This window comes from Trachemys scripta, chromosome 7 (assembly GCF_013100865.1).
Source record: "Trachemys scripta elegans isolate TJP31775 chromosome 7, CAS_Tse_1.0, whole genome shotgun sequence".
Classification (NCBI taxonomy): Eukaryota; Metazoa; Chordata; order Testudines; family Emydidae; genus Trachemys; species Trachemys scripta.
In genome coordinates this window covers 13,076,941-13,090,760 of record NC_048304.1, presented here as the reverse complement: position 1 = coordinate 13,090,760, position 13,820 = coordinate 13,076,941, and the positions used below count along the sequence as shown (strand labels likewise).

The 13,820-nt window shown below is 37.9% G+C and overlaps 1 protein-coding gene across 2 annotated transcripts in view; it reads right to left on the bottom strand.

Moving 5' to 3' along the window:
* Positions 1–13,820, bottom strand: part of CNTN6 (contactin 6) — a 220,575-nt gene that overhangs the window by 131,074 nt on the left and 75,681 nt on the right. For both annotated transcript variants that reach the window (XM_034775442.1, XM_034775441.1), the window contains exon 3: positions 5,599–5,725. In XM_034775442.1, the coding sequence (XP_034631333.1) occupies positions 5,599–5,725 (127 nt within the window). The remainder of the gene's footprint in view (positions 1–5,598; positions 5,726–13,820) is intronic.

Sequence of the window (13,820 nt, the reverse complement as noted above, 5' to 3'; positions counted from 1 at the left end):
CTGTATGCTACCAAAAAATGCTAGCCACAAGCACAGAAGGAAGGAGGGGGAGATTTGTGTTACCACTTTTGTTTTAAAATATACATTGGGACTTTGTTATAAGCATTAATTAGACCAGCCACATTACTTCCCTTTGATCATTGCACCTGAACGAGCACTATATATAGATCCAAGAAATCATGGACTTTCAAATCAGATGTGCATAGAAGCAAAATCTCCCCTTTATCTCAGTGAGATAGAATGGATTCTCTGAGGCATGTTAGTGCCAACTCAGGTCAATCCAATTATTATTATTGGTCCTTATTGATGCTCTTCTAAGTGGTTAAAATATTTATGTGCAGCTCAGTGACACTCACTGAGGCATGGCAGCCGTTCCTGTCTTTGAAAACATTCAAGACAGCATTTCCATTCTGATCATTACAACCAAAAGCCAAACTGATCAGTAAAAGGGCTGGGCAAGCACACTAAATTTTCTGGAAATCAGAATTGCCTCCATACAGCACAATGAGCACTATGAGTGGTGCTCAATAAAAAAAAAAAACAAAAAAAACAAGTTGCACTGTACAGACTTAAAAGACCCTCTCTGTTGCAGTAATTTTCCTTCATTTTCCAATCTAAGATGAAGTTTCCAGAATAAGCAAATGGTACCCAAATCCCCAGGAGCCACCTGAATCTCACTATCAGTAAAGAGAACAAGAAGTGGGGCAGAGATCGACCACACAAGCATGGCTGCCCCCTCATTCCTCCTCCGTTTCTCCCATAACTTCACAGTACCTAAACCTTGGTGTAAGCATAACACATGTTCCCTAGTTAACTGGACATGGGTGGGGACTGATGCAAAGCTCACTGCAGTCAGTATGAGACTTTCCTTTGATGTCAGGGAGCTTTGACTTAGGTCCTAAATCATCTCCTCTGACCTCTTACACCTCTCTATAGTCTCTCTGAAGTAGCAGCAGCTTCATCAGAAGCCACATGAGCACTGGACATTCATTGGTCCCACTAGACCACTTTCACACCCTCACTGTAGCATCATGTGGAGGCTCATCACTAATTAGAAGACAAATAAATGTATTAGTCATATAGCTGATTGAGGTTATATTGATAATTAAGTCATGAGATTAAAAAAATACACTGTAAGGGCCAGATTCTCAGTTTGTATAAACTATATCTAATTATGCCAGCTGATTATCTGGCCCAACATATTTACCAACTAACACATCTTCTGTAGAAAGAGCATTTTCAAAGTCTTCATTATTAGAGTTCTATTTTTGTCTTACATCCTTTGTAATCAGCTGGAAAATCTCCTACACAACACTTTGGAGGAATACAGTTCTTTTTTGTGATCAATATTTATTTATAAGCCAGATGGACTAATGTCCATGAATGATTACAGAAACAGAAAAAAAAAGTCTAACATCTAGTGACTAAAACAGAGGGGAAAGGGATACACAGATGATTTCAGTTTCATTTTGATTTGACATAATTCACTAATGTTTTTGATATGTTCTTAACATCATGTCCAAGATATAAGTTTGATAGGTGCCTAATTGCTAAATTCATTGCCCTAGGCAGCCTACTGCAGATAGATATTTTTTTAGAGTGATCCAGGGGACAACATGTTAGACAAGGGACAGGCATCAGAAAGGATCGATCCATCAATCATTCTCAGATTTTTCAATAGTATGAACAAGATCTAGAAAATGTATTCTCAGATTCACTGGGCACAGTAATGTTAAATCCTTCTATTTAAGATGCTGTGAGGATCAAAGCACCATCAACTTCCATTGTAATCAACAGGATCTAAAGATTGCCAGAATTTAACACCTCAGTGAACTAGTATGTAAAGTCTGTTGCCAGTAAAACAACAAATGCCAGTGGTCGCTACACAGCATATAAGCCAGATGCCATGCATCCTCACTTTCTTCTTTCAAATCCCTCCACAAAACCCAATCCTTTAGCTATTGACGTCCACTCCTGTGCTAGCTTCCCCTCCCCTCCAACCCCACTTCGACCACAGCTTTAAAATATCAGAATGTATACAATGTTACTAATAAATAACATGGGTTATATCAATTGTAATTGTTTTACCCTTTGCCTTTGCTTTTCCCAACACTTTTACTTGCCTGTTACCTTTATCTGGATTTGGATTTCATTTGGGTCATTTTATCTTATTTTAGTCCCTGAAAATATTATATATATATATACACACACACACACACACACACACACACACGTAAAATGTGGCATTTATTTACTTATTTAAACAAATATCTTTTCCTGGAATGTATAATCAAAGGATGTGAATTTCAAACTCACATGGAATTTTGTATTCAGTAAGCAAGAGAGCTCAGTTGATCTCTTGCAATCAGTGATGGGAAAAAATGCCACATGTCGTACCTGAACAATCATAAGTCATCACCCACAGTTCAAACAGGAAATGTATAAGTATCGCAGAGTACTATTTGTGAACAATCCTCAAAGTTTTTAAAATATGAAAAGAAAAACAGAATGATGAATAAATTAGAGAAAATCAAGATATGCTTATAGATATTTTGCAGTCAGAAAAAGAGACTAAGTATATTGGTAAAATTATTCATTGTGAATTATTGACTTCACTCTAATGAAAATACTCAAGTGCAATGAATTAGAAATTATCTTGCAAGCCTACATGATATTTTTTCCTTTCATCAATATTATATAAGGTACAATAGAAATACTGGGCCAAATATTGCTATAAACAACCAACTTTGTTAGACATTAAAAGGCATAGTAGTGTATTAGATTGGGAGGTAATATAACTGAATATTCATGTTGTTTTACTCAGTATCTAAAGTTATATTTCTATCTTTACTTTAGTTTTCATTGTAATCTGGTCTGCATTCTGCTATTTCTAGCACAATGTAGAATATAGTGTCTCATTTTTTCATTGTTCCCTATGCCCATTTCAGTGCACGCTCTCTCTCCATATATATATATTGGTGTGGTTGTTAAGTATTATGGGTTTTTGAAAAGAAGTTGCAAAAAATTATGACTATCGTCAACAGATATTTTTAAAAGTTATAATGAAAATCTTATAAAAAGACCTTTAGGAAACACTAAACATTTATTATTATTATTTATTTATGTTATTTTCACATCCACATATTTCTTTATATAGAAAAGTACCAGCTGGGAAATTATATTATATATAACTTAATTCCTATTGTAGTGCTTCTGTGTTTATAAATCAAAGAAAAACATTGCAGTAGTCCTTGCAATCCTTAACTCCACACTCAACATAGCATATTACTACAATTTCATACTGGTCTTGATTTATCTAGATATATGGGAACCTAACATATATAGGCCAGATCCTCAGATGGTATAATTGATTTAGCTGCTTTGAAATCAAAGGAGTTAAGTTGATTTACACCAAGGTCTTATTCCAGCTCCCAGTAAAGTCAATGCAAGACCTGAAAAGTGCAGGTGAGGATAAAGCTGCAGGTGAGGATCTGACCATATAAGTGTAACCAGGGCTTTGCACAATATTGTATATAATGCAAAGCTAAAAATGTTTAAACTGATTCTGACATCACACTAGTTGTGCGTCACTGTGACTCCATTTACTATAACTGTGTTACTCTCGACTTACACCAAAGTAAGTGAAAAGGGAGCAAGAAAAAGAAAACAACACCAAATTATTTGTTCCATCTCTTGTTCATTCCATTGTATTTTGGGGGTGGATTGAAAATAGGCAGGATGTGGGTAAAGGAGGTAAGGTTCATGGAATGCGGGAGAGGGAGAAAATGAGAAACAGAATAATGGGGAGGAGGAAGAGGGGGAAATAGGAGAGTATGGGGCGTGACTGAGAAGAGTTCATATTCCAAGGGTGTGTGTCCACAGGGACATCAGGGAGAAGATTCACAATGGATCTGTGACAACTCACACAAGCTGAGGATCTGCCCCAGAGACTCTGAGGTTCTGAAGGCTACTCCTGCTGCTTCAGAGACTATTTGTGCACATGTGTGGAGGAGAGAGAATATACTGCAGGCCTGGGCTGGGGATTTTCACAGGCTGCCAAGGAAGCTCCCTCTTTCCTAGTTCATTGAAAGTGGGTGAGTAGATGTATTGGAGAGCTTGGAACTCAGCGACCTGAAACAACTGATGGCCAGGTTGGTAGATAGCAGGAGTTCATGGGATGAGGGCTGGAAGACCTATATATAGTGCTTCTGAAGAAGTGAGGTTTTATACCCATGAAAGCTTCCACCCAAATAAATCTGTTAGTCTTTAAGGTGCCACCGGACTCCTTGTTGTTTTTGTGGATACAGACTAACACAGCTACCCCCTGATACTATATATACAGTGAGCAGCTACTGTTCCAAAAAATGGAGGAAAATGTACTTCCTCATAGATAAAACTCTGAAAAGATTTAATTGCTATACATTGGCATTTAAAATGCAAAGAAGCCAAGTTCCCATTTGCTACTGGCAGCTTTGCAGGGAAAACCTTCACTTCATATTTAAAAGTTATTGAACATATTCTCCAATTCATTAGGTAACACTTGATTTCTTTCAATATCTTGCATGTACAATTTCTCATTTCTCAGTTTTCTTTTTCCAACATCTTTGCTTTAACCCCATTTAATTAGGAACATATAGCATCCTTTTCTAAACTTACAACTTCTCCTTTTATTAAACTCAAGTTTCCAGAACCTTGGAGCAACAGACTATGTTTAAAATAAAAGAGTCTAAGGTTATTGAACAAACAAACAATGCTATGAACCTAGATTTTATTAAGTGAGCCTATTGGGTATAGTAAGCTAGAAATCAGAACTGTGTCATGCTGTTTCTCTAAATAAACCTTATAAATATATACATGAAATGTTAGAATTAGATTTAAGCAAGACTTGTGTTTTTTGCATTGTAATCTTTTTTATGAAAGTTTTTGCAAATACTTATGCACAGCAAGATGCTACTCTTTTCTGGTTTTCACAGCTGTTCTGTGTATTTTAGGTAATGTTGTAGGTTTTTTAACACTTTATGGGAAATTTTCAGTGATGTGGTTTTTTTACATTAAAAGCTCATGAAATTACACAGGCAAAAAATGACATTTTGATGACGTGTACTCTGCAAAATGGATGTATTTGTGTATTTTTCACCATCTTTTTAAAAAGAATTCTGAACAACTCAGGCCTGATCCAAACCAGTGAAGTCAATAGAAAGATTTCCATTGTCTTCAGCAGGATTTGAACCCAGCTCTATGGGATTTATAATTTCCCAAGGGCCTAATTTTTTGTTTGTTTCTTGCCTTTACATATGATTTCTTAATAATATTTTAAACAGTGGTTACTTTGAGCAGTTTATATTGTCATTATTAGGGTTTTTAATATAAGTATCCAATAAAATTGTTACTCAAGTGAAGATATTCCATTTTTGAGGGTTGGATTGTGCCACTTTCACCCATATTGGTGAGTATCTACTCACAAAGGTAGTCTCATTGACCCATTAATAGCATTATTGTGTCTGTTATCACTCACCAATGTAAGGGATGTGCTACTGAGCTTTTGATCAAGTTTAAAACATTTACAGGGAGACCACACAGTTGCAAAGATGACTTCACCTGTAGTATGGCAATGGATATCCTTTTGCTGTACAATTCAGCAGTATTTCTGGATCCTCTGAACCAATAGAATAAGTGATGTCATATGGCTCTTGGATAAAAATAGGACTATGAAGAGTATCTTCCTCTGTGAAATAAAACAATAATTTAAGATTAGCCTTTTATATGTAGGTGATTAAAAAACAAAACAAAACAAAAAAAACAGAGTTTCCAGTGTTCTTCCCTTTGTTTAAAACCTAAGACCTTGCAAACTATTATATTGGGCATTAATCTGCAGGTTTTTTCTGAAATGGAGCAAACATTTAAAATCAGATTCATAATAAAGCCTCATTCCAGGGGATTTGTGGTTTATTTACATAATGAAAGTGAAGAGTAGCTTGTTTGCATGTTTCCTGCAGAAATTATGTGGATGTCTATTACATCTACTCCCTCTCCTATCAACATCACACTTATGCATAAAGATTATGGGTGGAAGCTGAGAAGGACAAAGAGGTGTCATTCTATCAATCTATCTTGTATGGTGCTCAACACTGCAGTATCTGCCGGCCTCAAAACTGTTAACATATTTATCCTTACACAATAACCCTGCGAGGTAATAAAATACTCTTTATCCCCATTTTACAGATGGGGAGCTGTGACACAGAGAGACTTACTGACTTGCCCAAGGTCACACCGGAAGTCTGTGACAGAGCAGAGAACTGAATCCAAGTCCTAAGCTAGTGCCTTAGCCACTGGACCATCCTACCTCTCTAAAATGTTTAAAATTACTTTGGTAGTGCTCACCAGTTTTCTTTATGCATTTTTTGTCTCAATATGTTTTTTTTCTTGGAAAATGATGATTCATTGGTTACATGTCGTGTAACATAAAGACTGTCAAGTACTGCAACACACTTAAGTATACATTTAGGTCCTGATCCTGCAAGTAGAACTTCACAGGGAGATTTCTATACCTGCCCAGAGCTCCATTGATTTCAAGGGTCTATCAGCTTGCAACTTGCAGAAATGGGGCCTTATAAAGTATACTGCAAAGCATAAGGAACCCTTGTTGCATGACTGGTTTAATCCTCTTGATCCTCTTGCTGTTATTAAAGCTTCTTCTATTCACAGATGAGACCAGAATTTTACAGTTTCATGGATCTAAAACTAATAATGTTTGACATTTGCAATATGTCCATTGAAAAGATACTATCAAATGAAAATCTTGTATATTTTAACTTTATTGCTTAAAAGCTTTTAAAAGATTCCAGCTGATCGTCAAGACAGTACTGCCGAAAAGGCTGCTCTATAAAAGGCTTTTCAGCGTAGAAGCATTTTTTAAAGACTTGTAAGAAGCAATCTCCCATTTCCTATTCCCTGGTACAGTCTTGGCTTGTTTATTTTATTGTTATCCTATTTAGTGCTTAATTATTTATATTGAATAATATTCTGTGGGACAGGATTGGTTACAATCAGATAATACTATAAATATTTATGTACTATAACTACTGTTAGATTTGTTATAATTCATTTCCTGTCCTACACTTTTGTATTGTGCTGTGCTCTTGAACAGCTTTTTGTTCCACCCCAGAAGTGCCTGTTGCTACTTTTGTAAAAGTGTAACATAATGTCGACTACCAATCTTTTTAACGGATGGTTATATCCAAATACCAGTGACCTTGTCAGGATTCCGCCCAAGGTTAAACACAAGTGTTTCCGGTATATTTTAATGTTAAAATCAGCCCTGGAACAAATTCTGCACACTAATATAAACTATATTCAGTCTACACTTCAGGAATGACATAAAAATTCACAGAACTCAACCTGACTGTGAGTGTATTTTTATGAGTAGCACTTGGTAGAAATAGCCTTCAGGAGAGGTGGAGTTAAATTGTGAGTAGTAGTCTGAAGAGATTGATTTATTTTACACTGAAATAGCTGTTTGGGAACACACATCTCATTTTTTTAAGAGTATCTTGTATTATAAAGGAAACGGTAGAGGTATACATACATTAGATACACTAGAAAGATAAAATACATCCACCAAGTTTAGGATATAAGGCTAGAGCTATACAATATTTCAAGCCAGTAAAACAGCTAAGATGAGCTAGTAGTTTGCAGGTAAACCATTAAACTTCTTTGAACGTTATAGGCGATATTATAAGTGACATAACAGACCATAAAATGAAGTAAATCATATGAAAAAGCATCAATTTCCATAACTTTTTACATTCTGCTGAACTTTGTAGGCTATATCTGAACTTGAATGAGACTTCAAACATTTCTTCACTTAGCCATCTCTAGTGGATATAAATTAAGCTTCCCCAAAAAAGAAAGTTAAACCAGTGACAGGATGCAAAAGATAGCAAAGCAAATATATAACTGAATACAACCATTGACACCATCTCACCATTTGTCTTTAGTGGGACTATTCATGCTTTAAAATAAGTATGTACTTAAATGCCTTGCTGGATCAGGGCTTAAATTAAAAAAATATATATTATTTATTATTAATTATCATACTAAAATGTGTCAAATTCTGTGCAAACACAGACGAAAAAGACAGTCCCTGCCCCAGTCTCAGTAAATATCTAAGTAGGGCTTTCATTTGTCTCTGCTTCCAGTGATGTCCAGTTTGCTTGTACTAAAACTACAGACATTTTCCATATTGTAGAACAAAATTTCCCTGACACTAGTAATCAAGGCCTTGATAATTCCTTCCCATATTGCATAGGGAAAGAATCAAATTAGGCTCATCTGGAGTGGCAGATAGCATAGGAGTCACTTTGAAGGTTGCTTCTCTTTCCCTCAGTCCTGTTAAAGCGTCTCCACAGACAGGCTCCATGAGGTGAAAGACTGGGGAGAAAATATCCCCTCCAAGTCCATTAGCACCAATTTATGCAATAAACCCCATCACATTTTGAACATCCATTGGGTTGAAGGGGAGCCACTGGTGGGGACCACAAAAGAGAACAGTCAGCTGTGTTACCATAGAGATGGGAGCTCCAGTGAAGCATTGGGCCTCCTTACAGAAGGCTTCTACTAATGTCCACAAACATTTACGCATATATTTTTTTGGTTTAAAGGGCTGAGCTCCATTTATCCAATTCCTTGAGGGGCAAGGGAAGTCAGACCCCTTCCAGAGAATGCAATGCAGAGTTTGCCATGAATTTGTTCTCATTGGAAAGGGACAACAAGACCCCATTTGAACAGTATTTTTTTCAATAACATTAAAAAACAAACAAACCCACTCGTGTATTGTAGAAAGATATGGGGAGAAAGAGAGGCCCAGGTGACTCCAACATCTGCCCCAGCTACCTCCCTAGACACTTCCAACAGATTAAATATACTGTTCTTTCTCTCAATATTTCCTACAATGCTACTTTTCCTCCACTTGGCTCCGCTAGATCTTTCTAATACTACCCTTTGTCAAACTGACCACCCACTGTGTAAATAACATTTATTTAAATTCTCTCTCTCTGGGCCTGCTGCTTTCTTATTTTTACTGCCTTTCTGAAATTTAACGTTTATTATTCCCAGGGTTTAGCCAAATTATCCCTCGATTGCCTTTCTTTCGGTAAGTGCAATGTGCTTTTCTTGCCTTATGTGTTAATCTACACAGCCCTTTCATCATTATTATCTTCCTATGGCTCATGGCTAAAATTTTCAAAAGCACCTAAGTGTTTTAGAAGCATTAGTGCCATTTTCAAACATGATTTTGGCCCATAGAACTCTTAAGTTTCATTAAAAGTCAATGGAACATAGACTTCCAAGGGTCAGATTTACAAAGGTATTTAGGTAACTTAAGATGCAGAGAGGTGCCTAGTGGGATGTAAAAAAACACCTGTGCAGGTTAGGCACCTAACTGCAATTGAAAGTCTCTGTACTGCAGTATGATGTCAAATCTGGATACACTAATCGACATGTGATCTAAAAGGCCCTTTAAGGGAGACATGTGTTACTTACTCCTATTAGAAAGGTTACCCCAGTATTGTGCATGACTGTTTTTTGTATGTCTCTGAATATGGCTTCTCTGACATGAACCTCTTGATGCCAACTGGCAGAGAGCACAAGGGATCAGCTATATGCATATTAAGTTTACCTAAAGGTGGCATGTGAAGTCTCTACCAACAGACCACTGGTTGTCATAATGATTGTGAAATGTACATATGGAGAAAGTTTAAGGAATTATGTATCTGTACTGAAAATTGTGTTCTCATCATATGTGAGTTAAGGCAGGTCACCAGGAGGCAAGAAACATGCTCCTGTCAGGTAAGAGAGAAGAGACACTTCTCTCTCTCTCTGGCTGGTCAAGTGTGTGTTGTGTATTTTCTGCGTCACAGCGGAGACCTAGCTTCAGTCTGAGACAAATGAGGCACAGATAGGGGAAAAACAACCAGCAGGGGGCAACCCGTTTATGAGTAAGGACAACAATAAGAGTAGGGGGTCTAACTGTGGGTGCAGGGAGCATCCTGCATCTTTTCCACTGAGGAGCCAAGCTGACAGTGTGGCTTGTCTCATGCTTGGAAGATCACAGCCAAGCCTGGCTGTACTACACCGGAAGGATTTTGCATGAGCTTTGCCCTATAAGACAGGACTGTAACGAGTTAAGAAAGCCTGCAGAGGGACAGCAAGGTTTGTGTAGGCAGAGAGGGCGGTGTTCGTGTTACCCATGTCCAGTGGAGTTGATAGCTGACCCCTGGAAGGCACAGACAAGGCTTCCTCAGGCTAAGGGCAGGAGGCAGTGAGGTACCTCACAGCCCTGGGTACCCCAGGAAGAGCCTCATCTTGCCACTGTCATCCTGTCTGCTCTCTAATATTTTCTCTGTGAGCCATGGAGAATGCCACCAAGTTTGTCAGAATATATTTGCGCTGTTGGAGACCATACGGATTAGGTTTTATCGGCATGCATTTCTTCGGTTGTGTTGGGAACCCATTCCTTATTACTGTCTCTCTAAGAAAGGTCAGGCATGGTCATTTCTAATTTCCTGACTCTTCCATTTTGCCTGTCTTGTAGACAACGGTCATATATTTCCCCCCATATTGGCCAGTTAGCCCCATTCCTCCATAACTAGTTATGACAAATGAATCTTTTTAGTGTCTCTTGCTCCTGTACACCTTGAATTTGGATTTTTATTTCAGTCTATCAGAATAACAGCATTTGACTAAATGGATGTATTTGTCCATAAACCTCGGCTGTGAATCTTCTGCTTAGTGTCTGAAAGCAAATACAAACTCTCATTATGAAATACATCCTTATAAAGTTAAAATGGATGTATTTCTCTATGCTGCCTGATCAGTTTGAGCTCCATAAACACCATAATTATGCTAGCTTGAATTCAAATGTGGAATATGGAAATGAAATAACATTCCTTTAATCATTATGTGATATTGTCTTGAACCAATATAAAGATTAACCCAGATATGGTGGAAGCCTATTTTTTTCAGAATCATAAATCAACAGAGGATTTCAATTTGTTTCCCTTTAGTCTCCGTGTAGGCAGCACATTTTCTGTTAGGTGGACTAAAGTCGTCAGTTCAGAGCCAGTCAAACAGTTTTCAGTATGTATGTCCCTCTAGATTTTTACCTGTTTTTACTCTGTGTGTTTCACTCACGGTAAAATCAAGTAAAACTCTAAGTATATTAGATATGCTTGGGATCTGAAAAGCAAAGAACAGACCTGCAGCTCCCCTTCTTTTGACACCCCCACTCCTTGTCACAAATGGATGTATATGGGGAAGAACTATGTAGCTTTCCTTTTAATTATATTAATTCTATGTAATATGGAATTATAGTCACTGTTATGTCATAAAAAAATTCATAGAATATCAGGGTTGGAAGGGAATTCAGGAGGTCATCTAGTCCAACCCCCTGCTCAAAGGAGGACCAATCCCCAACTAAATCATCCCAGCCAGGGCTTTGTCAAGCCTGACCTTAAAAACCTCTAAGGAAGGAGATTCCACCACCTCCGTAGGTAACCCATTCCAGTGCTTCACCAGTTATATAGCACTATAATCACTATTAAAGTGCAGCCTCTATTCATTATAGGTGAAACTGGTCCGTGCATGGAGTGCACCACTTAAACAGAAAGGCCATAGAGGGCTTTTGGCCTTTCTGCATTCTGTAGTCCCCAAAGAGACTAACACAAGAGAGGACACTGGGCATGGGCAGGGCCCATATAAGGTGACCAGATAGCAAGTGTAAAAAATCGGGGCGGGGGTGTGGGGTAATAGGTGCCTATATAAGAAAAAGTCCCCAAAATCGGGATTGTCCCTATAAAATCGGGACATCTGGTCACCCTAGGCCCATAAATGATGCATAAACAGAAGATCACAGGGTTACTGTACTTCTTCTTATTTCTTCTTAAATGTATTCTGATAACATGTAAATGCCCCAGTCTGGGACCTGGATTGTGCTAGGTGCAGTACTAACAAATAACAACAGGACAGTACATGCCATGAAGAGCTTAAACTGCTGCAGCCACTCTTTTGTCCCAGAGGCTTGAGTAGCAGACAGAGAAGAATTGTGTTGCTACTCCATAAAATGAACGGGTGCGTATTAAGGGCAGCCTAAAGATGCTGAAATATCACACCACTGAAGAGGCCAGAACAAGAAAGCACTATGGTGAGGAGTGTTTCTAAATGCTAAGCTGCAATAATTTGCATAAGGAAACCAGATAAGGAGGAATTTATCCCAGCTATTACCTTCCAGAAAGGTTATAAATTTCAGGGGTAGTGAGTCTTTAATGAATCTTTCTTACCATGCCTTAGACAGAGCCTTGTAACTGATTCAAAACATTAATATGACTTTATGAACCAAAAACAGCATATGATTAAGAGGTGTCTTTTCTAGCAACTTTATAATAAGGACCAGGTCAATGCTCAAAAAAAGCAGAACAGATGACGGAGCAACACCTCTGCCCTGTAGTGACACCATGAGGGGGAAAATATGGAAAACCAGAATGTCTTGAAAATCAGTTTAATTCTGGGACTAGAACCACTAGAAAGTTTTTACCACACTCATACAATTATTGCATGACATCAATACAGAGCAGAGTTCAGATTGTTTGGATGCCTTAAGTGTGCATTTCCATACTCAACAAGTTTGGGTTTCTTTTAAGTGTATTCTTAATGCTGAATGTCCTGGTTTGTAGCTTCATATGGGGATAATTACAATATCCCTGTAATGTATTCCAATCTAAATTAATGATACATTTCTCAACCATAATTCCATTTTATAGCTTTTTGTCTTTGTGTTACTATCACTTATTTATATCCTGGTAGCACCTGACCCACCAATCAGGGGAACCATTGTGCCAGGCACTGTACAAACCAGTGTCTGACCCAAAAGACTTATACTTCAACTTGACTAGTTATTTGGCAAGAGAGACTGCTAATGACTCTTGAGGCCAGTGGCCAGGGCACTCACGTGGGAAGTAGGAAGTCCAGGTTTCAGTCCCTGTTTTAATGAATATTTAACTGTTTATACAAGGTGGAACCGCTTCAGTCAATTCACTTTTAATGGGACTTGTGCTCCTAAATCAGTCATGCACTTTTGACAGTCCCACCATAGTGTGTGCTATTTAACTGTGTAAAGGTGTAAGCATCTGCCTTTAAGAAAGCCCTGCAAATCAGAGCGAAATAAAAGAAGACAATATTTAAAAAACAAAACCACCCCACATATACACAAAGAAGAAATGCTGTTTAGGCCCCACAAATATTAAAACTGTGTGAGAACCTCTTGTCGCAAATAATGCTAGGGATTTTGAGTCAGTCCTGTTACAAACAGAACAGAATGGATATTTTCTTCAACCAAAAAGTAGCTCAAGGGCTTTGAATAGTATGACTGGTGCAAAAGAAGAGGCAGTCGATGATACGTAGTGTCAGTTGGTTAGCTTGTTAACACCAATGGAGCATAAGCTTAAAAGAACATATTAATGCAAGGAGTCGAATATTGGCCATGGAAGGAGCTAAGCAGTGACAGGCAGAAAGGAAAGGGAATGAAAGCATCCAAGGAAAGGAATAAAACATGTGAGACATAGCAGACGTATACCCAGGGAGACATATTTTCCCCAGTAAATTGTTCAAATCCCAGCCCGATATTGAACGAGGAGAGTAGCATATAGAAAGTGAGATTAAAGGACATATTACAGGCTTCAGCAACAAAAACAGCCTAAAGCCTGTAGGGATTTTTCCCCACAGGAGTCTTCAACTTTCATGTGCTTTCTTCCCCTCCAGACATTGAT